This window comes from Anticarsia gemmatalis, chromosome 14, assembly GCF_050436995.1.
Source record: "Anticarsia gemmatalis isolate Benzon Research Colony breed Stoneville strain chromosome 14, ilAntGemm2 primary, whole genome shotgun sequence".
Lineage (NCBI taxonomy): Eukaryota > Metazoa > Arthropoda > Insecta > Lepidoptera > Erebidae > Anticarsia > Anticarsia gemmatalis.
Window position 1 is genome coordinate 2,845,954 of NC_134758.1, and position 23,271 is coordinate 2,869,224.

Below are 23,271 nucleotides of genomic sequence, written 5' to 3' on the forward strand. Positions count from 1 at the left end.
TAGCTAACTGAAAGCGTATAGCGCTTGCTGTCACCAAACGAGTGTCTGTGAATTTAAATTGCTGGCCATTTGTGTCCGGCATAGAACCGGTAAATTATTTTCTTTCTGAAAATAAGTTTCATTATATATCATTCTACTCTTAAACGGATTATCACCTGAAGATTTTCTCCCAGAAATTAATTTAAGAATACTTTGAACTCATTTAATCTTTTCAAAGTTCGCAATAATAATTGTCTTAGTTTCCTAGAACCAGCTTATTAAAGATAAGTCTTATAAACATCTGACAGTTATGGGTTTAGCAGTTACTGAGAAAATGTACGAAAACAAAAGTAATCTTGTTTCTGTTGTCTGTCTAATTATTTTTGTGATAAAATAAAATAAACTTCTGAATTCTTGGTACATGGAAAAACACAGTAAATGATGAGAAATAGAAAAGTTGGCAAAAAGAAAACAATGAATGAATTTTGTTAGTATCGAACCTTTTCCGTAAATTCTATAGAAAATTCTCAGTACATCGAAAGTTTGTTAGTTTCTAAGAAGTGCCAATAGGCAATTAAGTATGTACTGGTTTTATTTTTTACAGAAGCTCATGAGTAATAAATTTTTGAGTAATTTTTAACCATGACAATCATGGTCGTCAAAAACTACGAGTTTATTTTGATCAAATATTCAGTTTATTTTCTTGCAGCGACCACACCCGTGACCCACGATTTGTTGTAATTTTTTTGAATCAGATATTTCGTTTTATTGCACGTCGAAATCACACGAATAAAATAAAAATCATTTATTTCAGACCACATAGTCCACGGCAATTTTATTAGTACAACACAATTTACTTATAACTAATGTTAGTAATAAAACTTAGCTTAACACTAAATATGCGGGGGTGCACTTCTAAATAGGCTCACTGGTCTCGACCGTGCCGCAACACATGGAGTTAACACACTCTATCAAGTAAAGACTTCTAATTAAATTAGGTTCTGATGTAGTTTAAAACCTGAATACTACAACACAAATACTACAAATCCTACTACTGTAAAACCCGAGTAATCTTTTCACGTTGACCAAGTAGCTGGTAGTATGTAATGTCAGCATAAAAATGGTAAGTACAATATAATATATGAGGTAGTCCAACAATGGTCATTGTCAAAGACGTCCTATCGGTATCTCGTGTAACAGTTCACTGCCTCCATTCGGACCACGCTTTGTGACCAACACTGACCGTTTTTATAACAACACCTTATTTCTGAGGTAATTTATACTGTGGGTGACCTTGGGTTAAGATTTAGAGGCTTAATGTGAATCATATCAGGAATGTTTTTGTGTGTCTGCCTTGTACATTTTTAGGACTAAACAGCTGAGCCTATTTGATTAAATTTCTTATTGATATAGTTTAATCGAAAGTCGCTCAAATTAAGGCTACGTTTTTACAACAATGTAAGAACGGTATGGATGAACTGTTTTCTCGAAAACGCGCGTTCGAATTAAGGCTACTTTTTTTAAAAATAGGAACTATTTAGAAACTATAATTTCTTATTATAATGTTGCATTTATTTAACTATTTAAAATATTTTATTTATACGAAGTTTTATTTTCCTTAAAGAAAGTTTTGCAAAAAGTACAACGCTACATTTGCTTTACGATATGTCAGAGAAAGTGCGCTCAAGACACATTAACAAGTCTGCTACGTCTGAACGACTACGGTGCTACGCCGTAGCTCACGTAGCACTGTCTACAACATTAACTTTACGTTTGTGATAAAAGATGTTGTTTGTAGCTCGTAGCAGGTTTCTATACTAGCTTTTTTAAGAATGCACTCGGTTCACGTTTTGTTCGTCTTGTAAGAATAACAAGAGCAGAGAAACTGAATATTTATAAATACAAATTAATTTAAAGAACAAAAGAATTTGGTCGTTGTATAGCTTAAAGTGTGATTAACAAACCCTCCTTTTCATAGCTGTAAATTAAGTTTTTCTACTTTTAGACAATAATTTTAAAACATAATAATTTTAATTTTTTTTATAAAGAAGATAACCTTTGAACTCTCACAATAAGACAAAAAAATATAATTACGTTTTATTGAACTAGTTCACTAGTATTCTACGAATTTAATTAGTCATTAGTACCTAAACAATAATAAAATAAATGACAACCCAACATTATTTCATTTGTACCAACATAGCATCCAAAGGCAACTTGTCCAACGGCCACAAAACACATTTGCACCCGAGTGTACTTGTAAAACAAACAGTCACGAACACCTGCGACGCTCGTACAGAATGTACAGTCGCGTGCAACACCGCAACAAGATAACGTGTAATTTACTGTTGTCACTTACCATCTCTATTTACTTAGTACCCAGGCTGAGAATCGGATAGAATTTATATATCACTGTCGACGTAGACCCTAAGGTTATGTACCTACGTAATCTACGTATAGCTGTAAATAACTTAGTTTGAGGTTCATTTCCTGACCCAAGTTTAGTGATTTTCCGTTTAATTTTACTACCAAAGTTGTACGGTTAGTTTTAAATATCTCCCAAATAAACTACCATCTTAATTCAAGATAGAGCAAGGAATTTTCTAGTACCTTTTCAATATTGGTCATCGGTGACAACAAAATAAAATAAACGAATCAAAATGTTCATTATTGTTTGCATGACCACTTATTATATTTATAAACAAAATATACTGTATCAAACACCACAAAAATCAAAAGTCTTTTTCCCCAAAAAATAAAAAAGAATAATGTTTTTCCTACGGCTTAATCACCTTAAAAAGCAACAATTCATTAATATCTCTTATCATGAACATCACATTACAAATTGAATACAGAAACAATATCAGTAATGAATGGTACAAACTTATGTGTTAATAGCTTTCTCGAACAAACATAATGTTCGTTTAACTGTGTCAATATTCATTAACCAAATTGTCAAGTACTTACAAATTAATGTTGTTGCCTTTCAGTTCAAATAAAAATACTAATATTTGGTATATAGAATAAGAACAAGCAGTAGTTTAAAGAATAAATTAAAAAGAGTTTTTAAGTCTCTCTTAACTTTTTCTGAGTAACACTTGTCCCATGATAGAAATTAATATAACCTGAATGTATAATCGGATCGGGCTGGAGTTTGTCATGCGGGTAGATGTTATGACGTAGGCATATGCTAAGAAAGGATTTTGATATATTCTACCCCCTACGGGATAAAATAAGGATGAAAGTTTATATGAAAAATCTGTCCTTATTAACAAACCGCGCGGACAAAGGATGAACTACCAGATTTGGCTCTTTACCCGATTACCAGAATCAAGAGTCAATCGGAAAATATAGCCACAGATACTTCTGTGGATATATTTTACTCTGACTACCATGAACATTAGACTGCCACGATCTTTGCATACAATTATAACTTATCGAACACAGACTCGCCATTGCACGTGCTGCCCAATATCGTCTTTTATAAAAAACATTGCTGATAAAATTTGTGTGCATTTTATGGTATCCTAGTTTCCAAATATATTCTGAAGCAATTCAATAAATTCTGTTCCTCATTCAAATTAACCGACTAATCAAATACCCAAGTTGTATAATTTATTCCGAGCTTAGCTTATCAATGGAATGCGAAACTTGCAGTCATTACAAACTTTAACTTTTTTAGTTTACTCGTTTGCCAATTTCCTTTCCTAATAAACTAGTGGTTTCTTATTATATATTAATCTATAGAAAGCCTGCAACGCCGTTAGTAATCTGCTTGTTCAAGCATTTTGTTTAACAAATATTAAAACCGACTGCGAATGAAGGCTCATTGTTTTCTGAATCCCGAGTTATTTTCAATGAAAATTCTTTGATTATTTTATCGTGGAATTCTTTTGTTCAGCTAGTTTATTTTTTTATAGAGTGATTAAAAATATGATGCGAGTATTGAATAAGGATTGTGAATGGAAGTGGAAATGGGATAGTATTTTTTAATATTGCATTATTATTGTAGGTCCATAGTGCTTAATAGCGCGCTATAAAATAATGTAATGGTTAGTCTCAATATAATAAGTTATCACACACATTTCATTTAGTGTAGAAAAACGTATTTTTGAATTCTGATGACGAAGGGTTCTAATATAATCGAGAGATTTGCTTCTTGTCTACCAGGTTCAGCGATACAGCACATTAAAATTGTCTTTAAATCTTTGGAAGCATGGAAAATACACAGGTCTTACTAATCCAATTTCTTGCAAAATAATTTCTACCGTAGAAATGTCATTCTGAACTTTTCACCTAACTTTAAAGCTACATCTATACGACTGTTAGACCAATGCCAGCCATATTATTGACATAGAACTCAGTAACAATTTCCAATATCCTGTCTCGACGATATCGAAACGTCGTCGCGGGGAAGTCCGACATTTTGTAAGATATTGCTCACTTTTAACTGTATATTTTATTGGATATTTTATTCACAATTTTCAGCTGACTCCGGTCTTAAATACTTTTGTATTTGAGACTTTTCAGTATACCATCTTGGCTGCAAGCAACACGTTTGTTGTTTACAAAGTTTATTAGGCATATTGAAAAAAGAAAGTATTGTATTAATTTATATACCATACATATTTTGTTTTCTTTCTTTTTAAAGGTGTTCATACATATATTAATTTATAAATATACCTTAGTTTATAGTGATATCAATGAAACAGATCGAGTTCTTGAGAGATTTACAAGTCTACAAACTACACAATTCTATCTTCATAAGGCGAAGGCCGAGAATGAAGCAACCTTTCCTTCACATATTAAATATTATGAAACCAGTTAACCATCATCTTCGTTTCAATAAAAGCTTAAAGGAAAAACCGCTCTATTAGCATAATTTCTACAATTTCATCCAAGCGACCTACAAATTCATATCGCATCAAACCGACACTAGCATGAAATGAAACCGCTAACTTATTATATCCAAAATGAAATAGAACTAACAGCTTCTGAAATGGAATAAAGCACACGCTAGTTTCTCGTCTACACTGATATTATAAATGAGAAAATTCGCATGTCTGGATAGATATTTGTACCTTAAACGCGTCAAAATTATACCCGCTTGCTATCAAAATCTATCAACATCTTATTACTCATAATATAATACATTTTTACAGATGATGAATTTGTGTTGCCTGTACAACAACAGGTATTAAAAAAACAGAAGAATATTGATGTTTACGGGGGTTTCCCCATGCAGCAAACGTGATTTTTTTACCTTATAAATTATAATGGTACGATTTATGCGAGTCCAACTCCCATCGGTTTTTTGTAACATAAGATAATATTTACCTAGAAATATCTTTGCACGCGGCCGAAGTCGCGGGTAAAATCTAGTAAGAATATTTTCTAACAAGAAAAGTAAATGGAATGCAATCAGACAATACTGAACTAAGTGTTTCTTTTAAAAATCGACAGCACTTTGGATTGGATCCAAGAATACTGTAACTAATGTACTGACACTATCCGGACTCAAGATGGTTGCTTTTTGAAGATTTTATCGATATAAGCACGGAAACTTTCGTGATCCTTTCACGATTTTGATTGTAACTTGTATTATTTGATTATCGAAACATGTTTTAAGAGCCATCGTTGATAGTGTGAATATGTACCGAATTATTATTTTCATTTTTAGTCGGTTATTATTTGTAAAAGAGGTAAGCTTGTAAGCTTATTAGATAATTGACATAGTATTAAAACGGGCTAATAAGATGTTAAATCCCAGTTAGCTGTTCCGACCTCTTCCTGCTACTTCAAATTCGTTAAAGTGATTTCAAAAGCTGGCTGTGAATTCATATTAATTTTAATTGCTTGACAAGACTATGACACAAGAAATATTTTAAAACCAAAGTTATAGAACTAACTTATTACTCTCTTACTGAGACTACTTACAAAACACCTTGAATCCATATTCTAGTAAGATTGTATTCTATTAAATAATAATCAAGTCGTATTACATCAAGAAAACCTAGTAATACTATTAAAATGTCTATAGTTCATCACAGCCGTCTGTTTTTAACTTAGTACAAGTAAATTGGCAAATTCTGTTTCGCAGTTATATGTAGGTAACTAATTTAGTTAGCGAAACAATAAATTAATTAGTTAAAGGCCTACTTATATTTGCAAGCGCGGTGTATAATCAAATTAGTGTGTCATTAGATTATTACTGAAATTAACTTGCTGCTTTGCAATTAAAGTGTAATTGAATTGTTATGAATAGTGATGAAGCTGTTATTGGTAAATCGCTTTTAATAAATTACTTTTTAGGAACAAACAGATAATTAGAGGTCGTTTCAATTATGACTATTACTTAATGGCTTCCGTACTGCAGCAATATTTGTTTGCCACGACCTTCCTGTTTTTTAATTCGTTTTTTTACAAACAACTTAACTACAATTATTGTAAACCTAATCTAGTAAAAGTATAGGTCCCTAAATCTCAACTCGTGCGATTTATTTGATTATTCATAAATTTCTATAGATACGACAATGCCCTCAAATAATTAATCAAATATTTCAAAGCCGTAACATATTTTTTTGCCAGAAAACATATTTAAAAATATAATGCTAGTATGAGTACGTCTCGTAGAGCAAAAATACCACTTACTTGCTTAATTTTATTTTTTATGTTTTCGGGAACTATACAAAGAATGTGAGTTCTACATTTCCACTAGACTAACACCACAAATTGACCACTAGTACTAAAATATGTTAAAATAAACATGGCTAACTGGACTCAGTCACTCGTGAAGATTTATTCCCGCCGGAATACGAGTGCGGTTCATTTTAACCATAATTTATGTGACGCTCCGAGGCTGAATACAATTCTGATAAGTTTTTGTTCTTGAGATGTTGAAAGAATTAGTATTACTTAGGTTTTAGTCTAATTATGTTTTGGTACTTTAGCTCTCATATCCAAAAATAAGGGGCAATTCATTCATAATATTAAAAAATACATTATGGCGTATTTCGTACACCTCTGCTTTCACTTTCGGGAATCACAGGCGTTGGTATTCTTAACGTATATATTTTTATTTGCTGTGTTTTGTTGTAATTTTGTAACCTGTCTGGTCACAAATCATTTTTATATGTAAGTTGCAATGGTATATCCTATGTTTTAGACAGTAAATAAAAAAATAACATGTAAGTATTTATATAATACGTAAATGCCAATCAGGATTAAGATAGGTTAATCTTAAAATGAATCTCAAAGTTTTTCACTGTTCCCAATATATGGCACTACATTCTAATAAAAAAACGGAGTCACTTATATGTGTCTATCACTACAAAAGAAACACACTATTAAAAAGTATTTAATCATAAAGTCCAGTTGAAAGTAATTATTACCCTTCATTAAAAAGTTTAGTGCTATTCCTGAAATAATTATAAAGTTCTCTACATTTTTACCGTGAAAGGGCTACGTTATCATTTTAATGGCTCATTATAGTACAAAGAGTTTTTTATATAAAGTATTTTATTGTTAGTCTTCGTTAACTAGAGGATTTTTTATTCTTAAAGCGTCCCAAATGATTATAGTTTTAGAAAAAATGCCAGAATAAATAATAAAATCGCGAAATTTTGAACTTTTGCCACATTCACGTCGTACATATAAATTATAAGAGATACATAATATACCTACTTAAATTAATTATATTATCCTTGCTAAAGTCTAAGAGGATAATAAATATATTTTTTTCGTAATACAGGCTGTTGACTGTAAATACTTGTGCCTAGCAGATATCACTTTAAAACTTGAAACAAATAAAATGTTTAAAATGATACTCAATAGTCAATTTATCTTTTATCAAACAAAACAATAAGTCTATTTATAACCGAAATCTCATAAACATTTACATATCTTCCAAAACAACACCTAAAAAGTTCACTGAAGTTTTCATTCACGCCTGTTTCATGTCCCGCGCATAATTACTCCGCTTTTCACGGAAACCAGACTGAAATGCGGTGCGGCCATTGTATCGCTTTTATTGCCTACAATTTCAACATTTTATATACCTTTTTAAAAAGCCAATTAACGTGTAAAGGTGTTACAATGACTTGTTTGTTGATAAACATAACGGTCGTTGGTTTTCCAATCACTCTCGCTGTTGTAATCAAAAATTTATGTATTGAGGGCAATGGATGGAAAGAGAAAATGCGTTATTATTCTTTATTTATCATGTTTGTTATGATGGAAGTACTTCTGATATATTAAAATTTCAACCTCATTTACTCTATTGGCAAGTATGCCAACTGATTCGCGCTTCTATGAAGTCGGTTCTTATGCAAAATGTACCTACTGATAAAATAATTACTATTTTCTTAATACCTGCTAGCTGGTTGTCGATAATCGATAGTGGTAAAGAGTCGTGCTACTGTAAACCTCTCTGGACGTGTAAAAGTGGTGTGTATGTGTATATTTGGTGTGGGTATACAAGTTTTACATTGATCGTAATCCCAAATTATCATAAACATAAAAAAACATCTTTTCGGGAAAAACAACTACAAATAACCGTACCTACACCTGCTTTTTTACCACTACAAGAACCGTAATCGTATATCATTTGAATCAATAAATTCTAACAGAAACTGTAAAAAATGGAGGAATGAACCACTTTCCATAACTGAAAGTATAACTTACTGTTACTCAATTTAAATATTGTCATGACTAAGTGATAACAAACCGTTAGTTTAAAGAATAAATGCATAGTTAACGTCTAAGGCGCCATTTGCAATTCAAAATCTACAAGACTATTACAGAGATTTCTCGTTAGATATGAATACTATGAATATTTTATGACGGAAAAATGCAGTGACAGTTTCATGCCTGATACAAACTAAGGTTTTTCGCATTCATTAGGTATAATGAGCAGTTCTCCGTGCTGTATTGTTTTATTTTTTTGCTTTTTTTATATGCTACATTTTGCTATCAGTAAATTAATGTTTTGAATACATAATTACAATAAATAATTAATATGGTTGTTATACTAGTAAGAAGTACTCTTAGTGTGCGTCCGTTACCTTTCAGCGCAATGTCTGAAATATATTCGTACAGAGCCACTTATTTAGGTGTAACCAAATAATTTATAGATTGCACGAGAGTAGGTACCATAGGCTCATTCATATTGATTTAGCGTAAGTGAGTTTCAAACAAATTTAAAATCATTATGGAGAAACCACAAGATTATACTTTCGTTCAACGTTCAGTTTTTATAAATTATTATTTAAATCGTGTGTTTATCATTTCAGCACGTGTTCAGAAAAGTTTGACATTTGTACCTGCCAAAAACCATCTGAATTATTTATTCAGAGTCCGCCTAAATACATTATAGTCTCTGTAAAATTCTATAATATAACGCCTTGGATTGCGTAATATTATGTTGTGATTGAAGATCTTGTGAATATTCTTCAACGAAATAAGGTAATAACACATTGGATTTGGGTTTTGTGTAGGTAATAGGTAAACTTTATTTCCGAAACCATTTTTTTTATGTGTATTTTGTTATCTTGCCCGTCGAAACATATCGACGAATATTTTAGCAAAAACACCATTGCGAATTCGGAACAATAGCCCACAAATTGTACCAACGTACCTGCTGTTGAGAGCAAATAATACAATAGGAATAAATACATTACTATTGTAGTTTTTAGTTTCGCGCCATTGTTTGTAAAGGGAGAATAAAAAAAAACCAGTCTATGACAAATGACGTTTATTGTTTTTAATATTACCATGCAGTTTGTGCAGGCACACACGAAAAAGTAAACAGCCAAAATCGACAATATTTGTTTTTACCCACTAAGCCGTAATCTTTGTAAAATATAATCCCTAAAACGGCTGTTCTTCACAGCATCATGCCAAAAATAATTCATAATCCATTTCATAGAACAGCTCGTCAATTTTAACTAAGCCTTAAACGACAGTAATCTTCTTGAGTAAAATGATATTGCGCTTTCCGTCGCTTAATGCCTACTTTATTACGGATTTAGCTTTAAGAAGCCAGTAATAAAACTTCTGAAAGGATATGAAAAATTAGTTATTGAGGCGAAAAACTAAAAACATACTTATAGTACCTAATTAACAATAGTAAAATATTCTTTGAACAATTTCTTTTTTTGCTTTACGGATTTCAAGCATAGCTTAAGCACGGTGCCTCAAGATATTTGAAGCTTAAATAACTATTCCTAAAATCTATAATGATAAACTGCCTAAAGCCAGCCCCAATTAATCAAGCCGCGACTAATCGATGCGTCTAATCGCAGTAGGGCGGCACTTCGAACGTTGTCGTTGACAAATATCCGTCGCCGTCACCCGTGAGGCTAAAGACGAACAATTTTTCAGACGGCAACACTAAATTGATGGCACGGAGGAGGATATAATTTCAATATTCGAACTACGTGCCTGGAATTTTACTATAACTGGCCTTAGTAACATGCCATAGATAATTTCAAGTCGATATTTCAAACTTGTTAGACTGGCCTTAGACCTTTAAAGTTAGTGTTATTGTACAAAATGTTGTATAATAAACAGCTAAGAAATACGTAAGTTAACTCAAACATGTTTTGCTTGAGAATATTTGGGAAGCCAGCAACAGGAATTTTAATTCGTCTATTTGAAAATTGACGGACATAATGTAAATTACATGAACATACACTCATACATTTCGTATTCTTTCTTGAAATACACAAACGGGTTGTTTGGATTTCTATCTAAAATACTTGAGTATTTTTTTCGTTATTTTTTATTCGGTTTCCATAATTGATTTTAAAATAATGTAAATTTATTGTTAGAAAAAAGTATTATTTTAATTTATTAAACCAACTACTTATTGCGAAACTTAAAGTCGTCACGAACTTTGGTGCTACTACGCAAAAAAGAAAAACAGCGTTCAAAATTTAAATCCGAATAAAATCTTTTTTTTACAGCTCTATGATGTGTCGTTCATTTTTCGTATTCATATTCATTACGCATGTGTTATCTGAATACTCGGCAATTGAGATTAATGATACTGGCCGTGTTATATCATCAATCATCGAATATGAGTGTCACGTCGACCTACCCAATGAGTATCATGAACTCACTTGCGGAATGAATTAAGACTTGGGAAAATGTCGGATAGGCTTATCTTCGTGTACATTATGCACCTTACTGAAGATATCTTCAGTATGATAAAATTTAAGAATAATAGAGTAATACTTTACGTTTCTTTGGTCGATTATTCCATTTTATATTTGACATTAATAAAATCTCTACACCGCAATGTAAGTCGTGACCATGAAGCACCGAAGATAGATGTACTTCCGCTGGTTTCTCTACACTTTATTTAAAAATAACAATGCAATTCATAAGATTTGCCCCATTTCCCTTTTGACAAATTACACCACGAAGTACGCCACCAAAATGTTACTCAACACAACAAGTAATAAATATCCATTATTAACACTCTACACATTTCTGAACGTTTCACTACAGACCAAAGACAAGGAGCAACGATAAATTGTTTGAAAATTTCACACACTGCTTTACTGTTTGAAAATAGCGCCTTTATATCTTTCGTAATAAGGACTTAAATGGCGCCCTTCGTGTTTCTATAGATAATTATTTTCTACAGAATGTATTTCATTAGACTTTCTAAGAAGACATTGAACACAATTCTCGATATTTCAGAGGGTGTTTTACTACCATACAATCAGACAACGACACAAAGCGAGTGTCAAGTAATGAAAATTAAGAGAAAATTACTTGTGACGTTCATAATTTTACCAGTAATTTGCATGACTCGTGTTTACTCCTGAAGAGATACGCAAAGATATTGAATATTGTAATGTTGTATTATTCATTGTATGAAGACTCGCTAAGTTACATAGAGTAACAACTGACTACAACTAACAACAGACTAACACTTGAGTTGCTACTGCTATCTTATAGATTTCAAAAGGTAAATAAGACACACGGTTACGTAAATTAAAGAGGTATATTGTTATAAAAAATGTAGACATAGAAATACAAAAAATGCGTAGTAAGCGTTTGAAAAAAAAATGCGTTAGTTCTTTTTAATTTTAATAGATTGCAGTTTTTCCAGTATATGTGCGTGCTCCATAGCCATAAGAAATAGTGCATTACCATCCCCTTCGTTTTCAGTTATAAGTTTGTGAATTTTGAGCAGTTCATCGACATCCATTTGAGAGAAAAACTTAGCAACAGTGTCGCGTTCTTGCAAACTTGCTTGTGATGCTTTTGTTGAGAACCTCGTGATCTTAAATGTATCTTCCGTTGACGTAGATTTGTTTAAAGGCCCCGACCGTGTGACCCAGTATAAACCTAACTTTTCCTCGCGAAGTTTTGGCCCATTATGTTTGTAATACGGGCCGCCTCTCGGAAGAGCTTTGTTGATGTAAGGCTCTCCGCAATTCTCGGCTAAGTGATTGCCATTGCATCTATCGCATTTGAGTGCTATGTAGCAATACGAAGAATCATGTCCTAAAAGCTGACATCTATCGCACGGGGTACGTAATCGGCCGCTGTACATTTCAACGTGGATATCTGTGTAGTCGCATATTGACTCGATGCGAAATATTGCTCGTCCGGCTGGGTTCCAATCGAGATAGGCAACGAAAATATCGTAAGTGGTATCTGTCCCTTCACTAGCGCGGCCCAAGCGAGTTACATCGTAGACAGGTAAGTTTTGATCCAAAAGGGACTGCTTTATCTCGAAGCAGGAAACTTCACTAGGGATATAATGTATCGCGACACGGAGCTTACGTCTATCCGCAATAGTAAATGGGTGGAATCCTATATTTTCCTCTGTCATCATTTCTGTCAAGGCTTCATGATCCCTGAACGAGGCTGCAGTGATTATAATACCTTTTTCCATGGGGCGTACTCGTTTAAGTTGGATCTCACGCGTCTTGCATCCGTATACTACGTCACCCCACTTAGATCTTTTTGATACGAATAATGTTGGGGGCTCGGGTGGTTTTTGAACGAGAGGTCGTTTGGGGCGATCTGGTTTCTCGCAGGATGGTCCTGGTACTGGCTCATCAGTTTGAGTGGACACGGAAGACTCGGGAGCAGCCGCAACAGTATCATCTGCAGCAGTTGTCGTAGTTACGGAATCGGTTGCAGCTCCTTTTACCGATTCCTCAGTTTCCTGTTCGACTGTAGTAGAAGTCGGCTCTTCAGTTTTCGATTCAATTTCATCATCTGACACCTCCGATGGAAAGGAATAAGTGGGAGAGGGCGCATCCTCTCTAGCAACACACTCAGTTGGGGTCTGAGGACGGCTTGAGGGGTCTTCTTCGGGCACAGAATTTGAGGTAGAAGGCTTTTCTTCCACGGTGCTTTGTGTACAGTCCGAAGAGCTAACGACGTCTTCAGAAGTTTTGTTAGCCGCCGCTCGTTCTGCTTCGCATTCCTTCTTAAGTTGTTCGTAGATTTCCAAATCCCGAAGGAGCGCTTGAAAACTTATGTAACTAGACATCGTGACGATATACGTTTACAGTTTACTCATAAATTGTTAGTAACTAAACTTTTCACGGCAGGAACGTAATGTCCACTTCACTTAAACCACTGAACTGATTTTATAAACTAGAATGACAAGAAAACTTTATTTTACGATGTGCAAGTGGCCAGTATCCCTACCACAAAAAAAACTAGACTACTTTAAAAACGTAAAGAGCTTTTGAATTTAATGCAATATTGTTCGGTTTTTAAATCTAAACCTTTTGAAAAAAAGAATAAAAACTAACTTTGTCCCTTGTGGTCTTTATATAGAAGCTTTCTTGTGAAACAATAGAGTCCCAGATTAGGTATGATTGAACAAAGTTGTAGTTTATACAATTTCTTTCTTTCAAACGTCTCTTTAGAATACGACAAAACAAAAAAATGTACGGCTTAGAACACTTTTTGTTGATCCAATGCTTATCTCCGTCCCTTTTTTACGAAGCTAACATTTGTTTAGGATATAGATACGAACGCAATATTAACAGGGTTTAAAAAATACTGTTATAATCACACTATATTATTAAACAGTTAAATTCAAAAGTACAAAAAATATTATGAATTTGTATTCACTTCTCAGAGTATCTTAACACGACCAAAAACAAGTTAAAATGGACGGATGCGTTGAATTAGGACGGCCTCGATTCCGAATGAGCTTTCGTAATATGATTGTGACATAGAGTGCATAGGTATATGACCAAACAAAGGGCACCAATTAGTTAATTCCAAAAATCACACCAAATTAGGTTGAATTCGATTAACAAAAGAAGAAGGAATTTAACAACAAACTATTGTATGTAAACAGAGATTAGAAAAAAAAACAAACACAATGCAACACTTTCAAAGTTTGAACTCCAATAAAAATATGAAAAAGATAATTTAAACGTTAGTATTACTAACTGGCCACTGACCCATGAATAATAAAGTTAGTTTGTAAGTAAAATAGTTAGTAAATACAAACAAAGGAATGTATTATTTTCACTATACTGTACGCTCGCAGCCCGCACGGACCCCGAGCGCAAGAGTGCAGGAAAGAAAGTGCAGTCAGTGCTGCCAGTGCATTAGAAAAAAACATTTTGGGCGTTTGAATTTGTTAGAATTTGGCTTTCGGTCTTTTAGCCTGATGCATTCGAGCACAAATAGATCGAAGCAATTTAATATACTATTTTTACATAATGTATTATTATGTAAACTCTTTGTAGAGCTTTTTTAAATTATTAATATAAGTATTTGCTTTCGCCTTTGCGCTATAGTTCACTCCTCTTTTCACTTTTGTGCGCTTAAAACAATATTGATATAAAATAAATTCATTTAATCCGATGAAACGGTGCAAATTTGAAATAAAAATATTCGTTAATTGAATTGAAACGCCAATACGTGCAGTCGCCTGAAGCGGCGTGTTTTCAAACAATTTAATTTCGTTTCATTCAACATTTTAATCAAATTTAAAGTTAAAATAATATTGTTGAAAAGTTATTATTATATTGATGGTTAAGTATGATTTATTTTAAGCTCTAAAAGGGTTTAACCCGGAACCCAACCCTTGTAAGCAGCTGCATTCTTGGGACCGACTGTCTGTCACAGCCGAGTATCATGACATTGTAAGTTGTAACGCAAAAACTTGATGTTTCGGTTTGTAGGGAATAGTTGAGTTGAAATTTGTACTCATTCATTTACATAGTAAATAATTGAGATTTGCACTTATTCAATTAAGTAGGCATGTAAAATATACAGAACAGTTTTTTTTTATGAAATGAATAGGTACAAATAAAATAAATCTAATTATCTATCTCTACCAAACTAGGTAGGTACCGATAAAATTGTTTCGGAACAACTAAACAAAGCTTACCTACTGTTTATTATACATACTTATCCATCTACTTATAACACTTTTTATTAATGTTTATTATATTAGACAGTCCAATGCAGTTGCCGTGCAAACAGGTCATAAAGCTTTGTACAAAACTAGGAATTACTTAGTTTCATACCATTGTGTACCGGTGAAAATGTTTCCCTATTTCTATTGTAAAATATGGTTGTTCCATTGTAAAACAGTTCATATTGTACACAAAGAAGATTTGCTCCGAATATTATCTAATTTGTATTAAAAAGCTCTTTCCGACTTGTTGTTATAGTCAAAGTTTCGCAGAAACATTTCGTGTCTGATTATTTTTTATATTACAATTAAGTGATAATTTACTTTTATTTATTTCTCGCAGCGTCGAGTAAGTTAGCAAACGATATTGTAGCCTAATCAGCTAACAACGACAGAATGCCTGCAAAAAACATTATCGCAACAACACGAAATAACTTTAATCCTGATTTGTGTCCGCCATTGCGATTTGTGTTCGATTGTCCCGCCAAGTTCACATCAAGTGTAATTCACAAATCACTATTGACCTTTGGTCAGTATCCAATCACGGGCGAGACCATGAAGAACCAATGACGTTTCCGGTGGAAACCTCACAAAACGATAACATTTCCGGTCGATTATGTTCCAAAATTGATGTTCGGAACTCGGAGCTCGTCAGACTGAGTTTTCCTTTTATCGGTCGTCAATGATTCGACGTTTTACCAATAACCGATTTTTGCAAATATATTTCTGCCATTCGAAATCACTTAGCTAAAATGATGATAGATAAGTACATAGCTTAGCAGAACTTTTTAATTTATTTACACGCTAACTCTTCAAGATTACAATGTATCTCAACTCAACCATAAATTACCTCAAGCAAAGCTCACAGATTAAAAAAAAATATTTGACTTTATTTATATTCTAGAAAATACTTATTTCTCTAAAGTAAATTGATTACAATTTTTAAATTACCTACGTTTAATAATAGGTAATAAAAAAATAATTTCAACTTCACGTTCCATTAGACGTATAAATTTGACGGACGCAGTCCATGCGTGTGCCGGAACGTAATTATTACGAATCTGTTGAAAAAGTTTCAAACCAAACTTCAAAAGTAAACGGTTCTATTTTGTAATTTGTTTTGTTTTCGTGTATTTTCATGTTAAATAAGTTGAACAATTATATAATTCGTGTAGTGTGTGTCTTATAATAGAGTCAAACAAGTGCATATGTTTATCAGGTAACGTAAAACGTTAGAATTGATTATTACAAAAACATTTATATGAACAGTCCGAATAGTTTGTTTTTGCGATTTTTTCATGATTATTGTATAAATGTCATTAGTACCGCATGTAATTTCTTAACTAATATTACAACTTCTACTTACAAACTCAAACTACCGAACTTCATCACAAATCGTTATATTACTATAATAAACTAAACTATGTATTGTATACTTCATAGATAGCATAAAAATAGGCTATAATCGCATACAATACTATAAAAACGTACACTCAAACCGTCTTTGTATCCTTCTACAGGACTAAAACACCATAAAAGATGCCTAAGTCGAAGATTCCATCTCCGGCTAGATCACAAGGTGCTATCACGACTCCTAGACGGAACAAGCCTCGTAGAAGCCGCAGTGTGTGTTCTCCCGCGCTTTCCACCGCCTCTGGCAGGCTCACGTCAGTCATAGACCAGTTCAAAGAGAAGAACTTGGAATCCTTTGCTTTGTCTCCGCTGAATAGCAGGCTGTCTGTGCTGACTGATAATACTGATATTGAGGAGCCCCGGCGTGAGTACAATAGCTTATTTTAATGTTAGAAGATCCATTGTATTGTATTTTAGTGTTTTAAACCTTACCATTATACTACGTTCACATAAATATCACTAATCAAGGTCAAATGTTGATAAAGACTTACTTTAAAATAAATATTACTACACCACACATGTGCTGTGTATCTATTGCTGGAGAATGGTCTACATCCTAATAAGTGTGCCCATTGTGCTGGTCAAGTACTAGTTAGAGTTGGTTATATAAAGTATCCTTGTTTGAACAAACATTAATCATTATCGATATTGTACTATCATAATTCTTTTTAAATATTTTTTCCATTTATCACTGTTTCCAATATCAAGCAATATTTTTAAATCTGCTCTTATTAAGTTAAAAAACTAATAAATCATGGCCATCATCATCTTAAATGTTAATATTTGTTTGTATGTTTATTTTAGGTAAAAGTTGGTGGAAGAACCTGAATGAGAACTCAAGAGATGTGTTGGAAGTGTTAGAGGAAAACAAAGAGACGGATGTCAATAATGTTATTGAAGAGTTTGTTGATATTGAAGTTTTAAGGTAATTGTAGACTGTATATTAAATGTACCCTCATGGTTACCTTATGTTGAAAAACAATCCTGGCTTTTTGGCTGAGATTTTCATGTATATATATACGTTAAGTATTGTTGTATCAGTAAATTAAGTTTAAAATATTTAAAATTAACTGTACAAACATATACACAACATACAAATAAGAAGGGATGTGAAGTGTGTTATTGTTATCAACTGGGAATATTATAATTTTAATTCAAATACTTACCTAATAGTTAATTAAAAATATCCATACATAGAGTATAATTTATGCCTTAAACAATTAATTTACAAACTTCAGTATGTATGGCCACTGTAAATTTCATTTCAACATACAACATTTTTAAAGTGTTTCTTTAATTTTCAGCCAAGAAAAGAAAAACCACACATTAGACCTACCAGACAGCAGTGACAATGAATCAATCAACAGCATAGTACTCCCTCAAAGAAAACTTTTCACTCAAAAGGAAAACCAGCCACAGAAAAAGTTTGGCCAACTTGTTGGTGGCAGAGAAACGTTGGCCAAACTCCACAAGGCCAACACCACACAGCACGAGAAAACAATCACAGCAGGCACTAAGGAACTTTTTCAAGGCACTAAAAGAACTAAACCAGTTTTTCCTGCTGCTTTACTAAATATATCTCCGAATAAGACTGTAGCAGATAAAACTAAGGAGAATGTCGCAGTTGAGCCAAAAGCTCCAGTCAGAAGTATTTTTGGCAACCGACCAGCAAATAAACGTAAGAATATATTTGCCGATTTCATTGTGTCGGAGAGTGAAGATGAGATTTCAGATATACAGCCAAAAGTGTTTGGCTTTCAGAAGAAAACTGAGCAGAGAAGACTTACTTCGATATCTAAAGGTCGGGAACAATCTCCTACTTCGAGTATTACTGTTGACATGGAGTTGGATGATTGGCAACACTTGCCGTCTTCGACGATGGTTGAGAAACAACTTGAAATTGAAATGGTTGCGGGTCATACACCAGTAAAACGAGCTAGACTCAGTAAATTACTTGAAAATGAAAATATATTGGAAGAACCGGAGATGTCGCCTGAACAGTCTCCTAAGAAGAGTAACAAATCTCATAATAAGACTAACAAATCTCTTAACAAAAGTAAGAAGGGACAGAATAGAAGTAATAGGTCTATGAATATGAGTACTAGGTCACAAAAGCAACAATCCCCTAAAGCTAATAAAATAGTTGAAGAATCACAAGAAAAGGAACATCAATCAGCTCAGGACAATATTGATGGTATAGAAATTGGGAATAATGAACAAGAAATGGAAGTAGTACAAGGAAATGAAGAACAAGCAGTAGAGTTAGAAATACAAGCCAGTCAAAAGAATAAAACAAAAACAATGATTGTTGAAGATGTTGAAAAAACAGAACAAAATACTAATGTAATTAATAAAACGTCTACTAAAGATCTTAATGTTAGTAAGAAAGACAAAACAGTTAATAAGAGTAAAGTAATTGACAATATAAATGAACAAATTGATGACCAACAAATAGAAATGGAACAGGACGAAGATGTTGGTAGTGAAGACCAAGAATTAAAATATGAAAGTGACAATGACCAAGTTGATAACAAACAAGAATTGAACAAGACTACTGAAAGACACCAAGATGACATTCAAGGCAAAGAAATAAATCAAAGTAAGAATAACCAACAAGAAATATCTACAAAACAGGCAGTTGAAAACAATGACAGTAATTATATCGAAGCAAATGTATCTGAAGAAGCTAAAGAAACTAACGTTGATCAAAGTGAAGAAATCCAAGCTGAAAATTATCAAGAAATGGAAGCTGAGGACGAACCGGTTCAGGAAGAGTCGGAACAAAATATTGAAGCGAGTGCAGAGGTATCTGCTGAGAATTCTGGAGACGTCGATGAAAGCGAAGAAGTAAATGCTGAGGAAAGTCGAGAAGCAGAAGACAATGCAAATGAGAGTGATGATGAAGAAAATGAAATAGAAGACGAGGAAAATCAAGAGGAGAATGAGGAGGGAAATGAAAGTGGTGTCTTAGATAATGAGGTTAATGAAAATGCTGAAATGGATGATGATGCTAATGTAAGTCAAGAAGTAGATGAAGAAGCGGATGAAAATGTTGAAAATGTGGATGAAGAAGGAGATGTAAGTCAAGAAATAAATGAAGAAGGAGATGAAGGTGATGATCAAGATGAAGAAGTAGATGAAAATGCTGAACAAGATGATGAACAAGCTAATGTAAGTGCAGAAGTTGATAACGAGGTTAATGAGAGCGCTGTTGATGATGAAATGAATGAGAGCGAAGAAGAAAATGATGAAGCGATTGAAAATGCAGATATTGATAAAGTGAATGAAAGTGAAGAGGTGAATGAACAGATGAACGAAAGTGAGCAAGAAGAGGAAGCTGAACAGAGTCAAGAAATTGAAAATGATCAAAGTGATGATGAAGTAGATCAAAGTCAAGAAGTAGAAAGTGAAAAAGAGAACGAGAGTCAAAATGAAGAAACAAATAATACAAGCCAAGAAATTGAAAACGACGGCAATGAAAGCCAAGAAGTTGAGAATGAGGTTGAATCGGATGATGAAAATAATGAACAAGAATTAAATGACAGTGTAGATGAGAGAGCCGCAAGCGACATGTCGGATCAAGAACAGGAAATGCAAGTAGACAATGCCGAAAGTGTACAACAAAGTGAGGATATCATCGATGAATCGCCAAATGTAACTCATGATACTACAGGCAGGAATCGACAAAAAATCAAATCTCCCGAAGTCATATTACACGATAAAACGAACCAAATGAACTCGTTTATAGCAGAAGGACGTAACTCCAGTATAAGGAAGACGAAAAGCATGTTTAAACAGTCCACCATAAGGCCCAGTTTGGCGCCCGCTAGAGATAGCTTAGGTCTTTCCGATGGTGCAAGAGATTCTAGCGCCGAAGGTTCGGGCTGGGATTCACATAGAACTACTCGAAAAACGTTAAGGCAAACTTTTGGCAAAGATTTCACTATACGTAAGTCTTTAAGGGCACTTGTTATGGAGAAATCAGCTAAACAAACGGAAAATATAGATTTGCATTCAGAAACTGTGAAGTTTCCTCAAGCTAATTCTACCGAGTATCCAGAAGATTCGAATCGGGAGGTTAATGACACGGTTGAGTCGAATCATGAAGTGTCTATGAGGACGAGGCAGACGACGTTGGAAACGTATTTGCAGAAGATCAAGCAGCAGAATATTGAAAAGAAACAACAAATGGTGAGTTACATAGATCCCTATATATTTATTGTCTTTACTTGTTCAACCATTTTGCATGGTTGATGTTTACGCAATTTAAACTACCCTAAAAATATGTTTTTTTTTTGTAACAAAATTATGATTGGAATATTAAAATAACTTAACTATATATATACAATTTCTCAGACTAAGTAATCAACGTTAACTCTTATTTGCATTATAATGTTTAAAAACAAGAGTAAACAGTTGTCTGGTACCAAACAAGCTGTGCATTGTTCGAAATCAGTTTGATTGTGTGTTCAAAGATTTGGTTTATATTTGAGGCGATTGACCTAGACGTAAAGCATCTTTAAAGTCCAGCTGCAACTCTTTATTTACCCACTATTATCTTTTTCAGGAACAAGCAATAAGAAACTCCCTCAAAGCCCCTGCGACACGTGACACGCTTAGTTTATTCAAAGTGCCATCTAAACCTCCACCTCGCCGCCTCAAACCTGCTGCAAATAAACCAAAGAAACAGACAAAATCCGCCATTTTGTTTGACGAACTACCTTCAGAGGTGATTGAGGACATGAAGTATAAACCACCTAAGAGGTTCCAGCCGGCCAATGCATCCTGGATTACGAAGAGATTGTATAAATTCTTGGAAACTAAATTGGAACCTAAGTAAGTGAAACATTATATTCGTAACTATTTTTGTACAGATTCTTTGTCAGCATAACTAAACGTGCTTGGGATCAATCAAGATGACACTGAAGTAATAAATAATATATTTAAAAATTGAGTACACTTCAATAAAATTAGGTTCTTAACTCTTAGCATCTCCAGAGAAGTCCTCTGCTAGGACCAAGGAGTGCTGAACATGAATCTATATAATTTATTTACATTACATAGACTTACTAACATACTGTCTCGCTTTTCTTATTTTAATAATACCATTCATCACTGACAATACAATATTTTTATTATCATTTTCTAACGATACTTATTTTTATTATATCTCTTATTTACTAATCATCTATACTAATATTATAAAGCTGAAGAGTTTGTTTGTTTGTTTGAACGCGCTAATCTCGGGAACTACTGGTCCGATTTGAAAAATTCTTTCAGTGTTAGATAGCCCATTTATCGAGGAAGGCTATAGGCTATATATCATCACGCTACGACCAATAGGAGCAGAGTAACAGGGTAAAATGTTACAAAGACGGGGAAAATTTTGACCCATTCTCTCTTATGTGACGCAAGCGAAGTTGCGCAGGTCAGCTAGTTAACCATAATTTTTCAGGTACGACTACAAAGCGCGCGTGAGAGCAGAGAAGCTAGTAGAAACGATATACCACTTCGCCAAAGACCTCCGTCGCCACGACGTAGCGACGCCTGACTCGGTGGACGTGCTCAAACATGAACTGGCCAGGCTCGACGTTGTCAAGACACACTTCGAGTTCTATGAGTTCTTCCACGAGTATATGCCGAGAGAAGTTAGAGTTAAGGTGAGTTGAAATATTATTATTTTATACAAAATAAAAGATATCATACAGATGGTAAGCATACTTAGACTAGGATTATGAAATATGTTTGGGTTGTATGTCATAATTACTAAAATTCTCAATTAATGAACTATTCACAGTTTAAGACAAGCCTAATCCCGTGTGCATTTAAAGGAAATTTTCGCAATTACCTACTACTGTAAGATGCTGATTTATGGGTTTTGATTAACATAAGCTGTTAATTAAGACTATCAATATTGATAGGAGCATAAACTGAAATTCGTTTTGTACATTAGCTATATACAAACAAACCTTCCAAACATGTCTATGTCATCGGTGCTCATGCTTTTTAAATAAGGATGCACCCGTGACTACCAGTCCCAAAAATATTTTTTACCTTGGTTCTAATATAAATGTTTTGATTTAGGTTGTACCAGACGTCGTGAATAAAATCCCTCTTCCACGACACGGCGTGTTTGCTGAAATATTGCGGGGAAACAATGTTCAAGGATAACTGTTCGATATTACGTTGTATTACTAAGTTAAAATAATGATGTATGAGTTTGTTAATTAATTATGAGTTGATATTATTAAATATTAGGAACTTTTATTATGCTCATTTTTATAGGTAGACTGATTAGGTGAAAAAAAATATAGATTTTCATTGATGGTTTATGTGACTGGCTATAAAATAGTACAAATACTACAAAAAAACAATATTTTAGCTGATTCTTCAGGAGGTCTTGCTGACTTTATTTGTTGGACAATATAACTGGAATTGATACCTCATCTTCTCAACAACGTAAA

At 33.5% G+C, this 23,271-nt stretch overlaps 2 protein-coding genes across 5 annotated transcripts; one reads left to right on the plus strand and one right to left on the minus strand.

The window, feature by feature from the left end:
* Positions 1-11,979: 11,979 nt before the first annotated feature.
* On the minus strand, positions 11,980-14,547 carry LOC142978332 (uncharacterized). Of its 4 annotated transcripts, none has more exons than XM_076122727.1 (2): positions 14,480-14,547; positions 11,980-13,605 (listed from the first exon to the last, which is right to left on the minus strand). In XM_076122727.1, the coding sequence occupies exon 2, from the start codon at positions 13,496-13,498 to the stop codon at positions 12,062-12,064; it is 1,437 nt and encodes a 478-aa protein (XP_075978842.1). In that variant the 5' UTR covers positions 13,499-13,605; positions 14,480-14,547; the 3' UTR covers positions 11,980-12,061. The 4 variants fall into 4 exon arrangements, with proteins under 4 accessions (XP_075978842.1, XP_075978843.1, XP_075978845.1 ...); XM_076122728.1 differs by having other exon boundaries at positions 14,430-14,543; XM_076122730.1 differs by having other exon boundaries at positions 14,506-14,541.
* A 1,921-nt stretch (positions 14,548-16,468) lies between these two features.
* On the plus strand, positions 16,469-23,074 carry LOC142978128 (uncharacterized). The gene is made up of 7 exons (XM_076122433.1): positions 16,469-16,613; positions 16,915-17,171; positions 17,612-17,732; positions 18,112-20,998; positions 21,375-21,643; positions 22,263-22,467; positions 22,892-23,074. Exons 2-7 carry the CDS (start codon positions 16,934-16,936, stop codon positions 22,976-22,978), a joined length of 3,807 nt encoding a protein of 1,268 aa, XP_075978548.1. The 5' UTR covers positions 16,469-16,613; positions 16,915-16,933; the 3' UTR covers positions 22,979-23,074.
* The last annotated feature ends 197 nt before the right edge of the window (positions 23,075-23,271 follow it).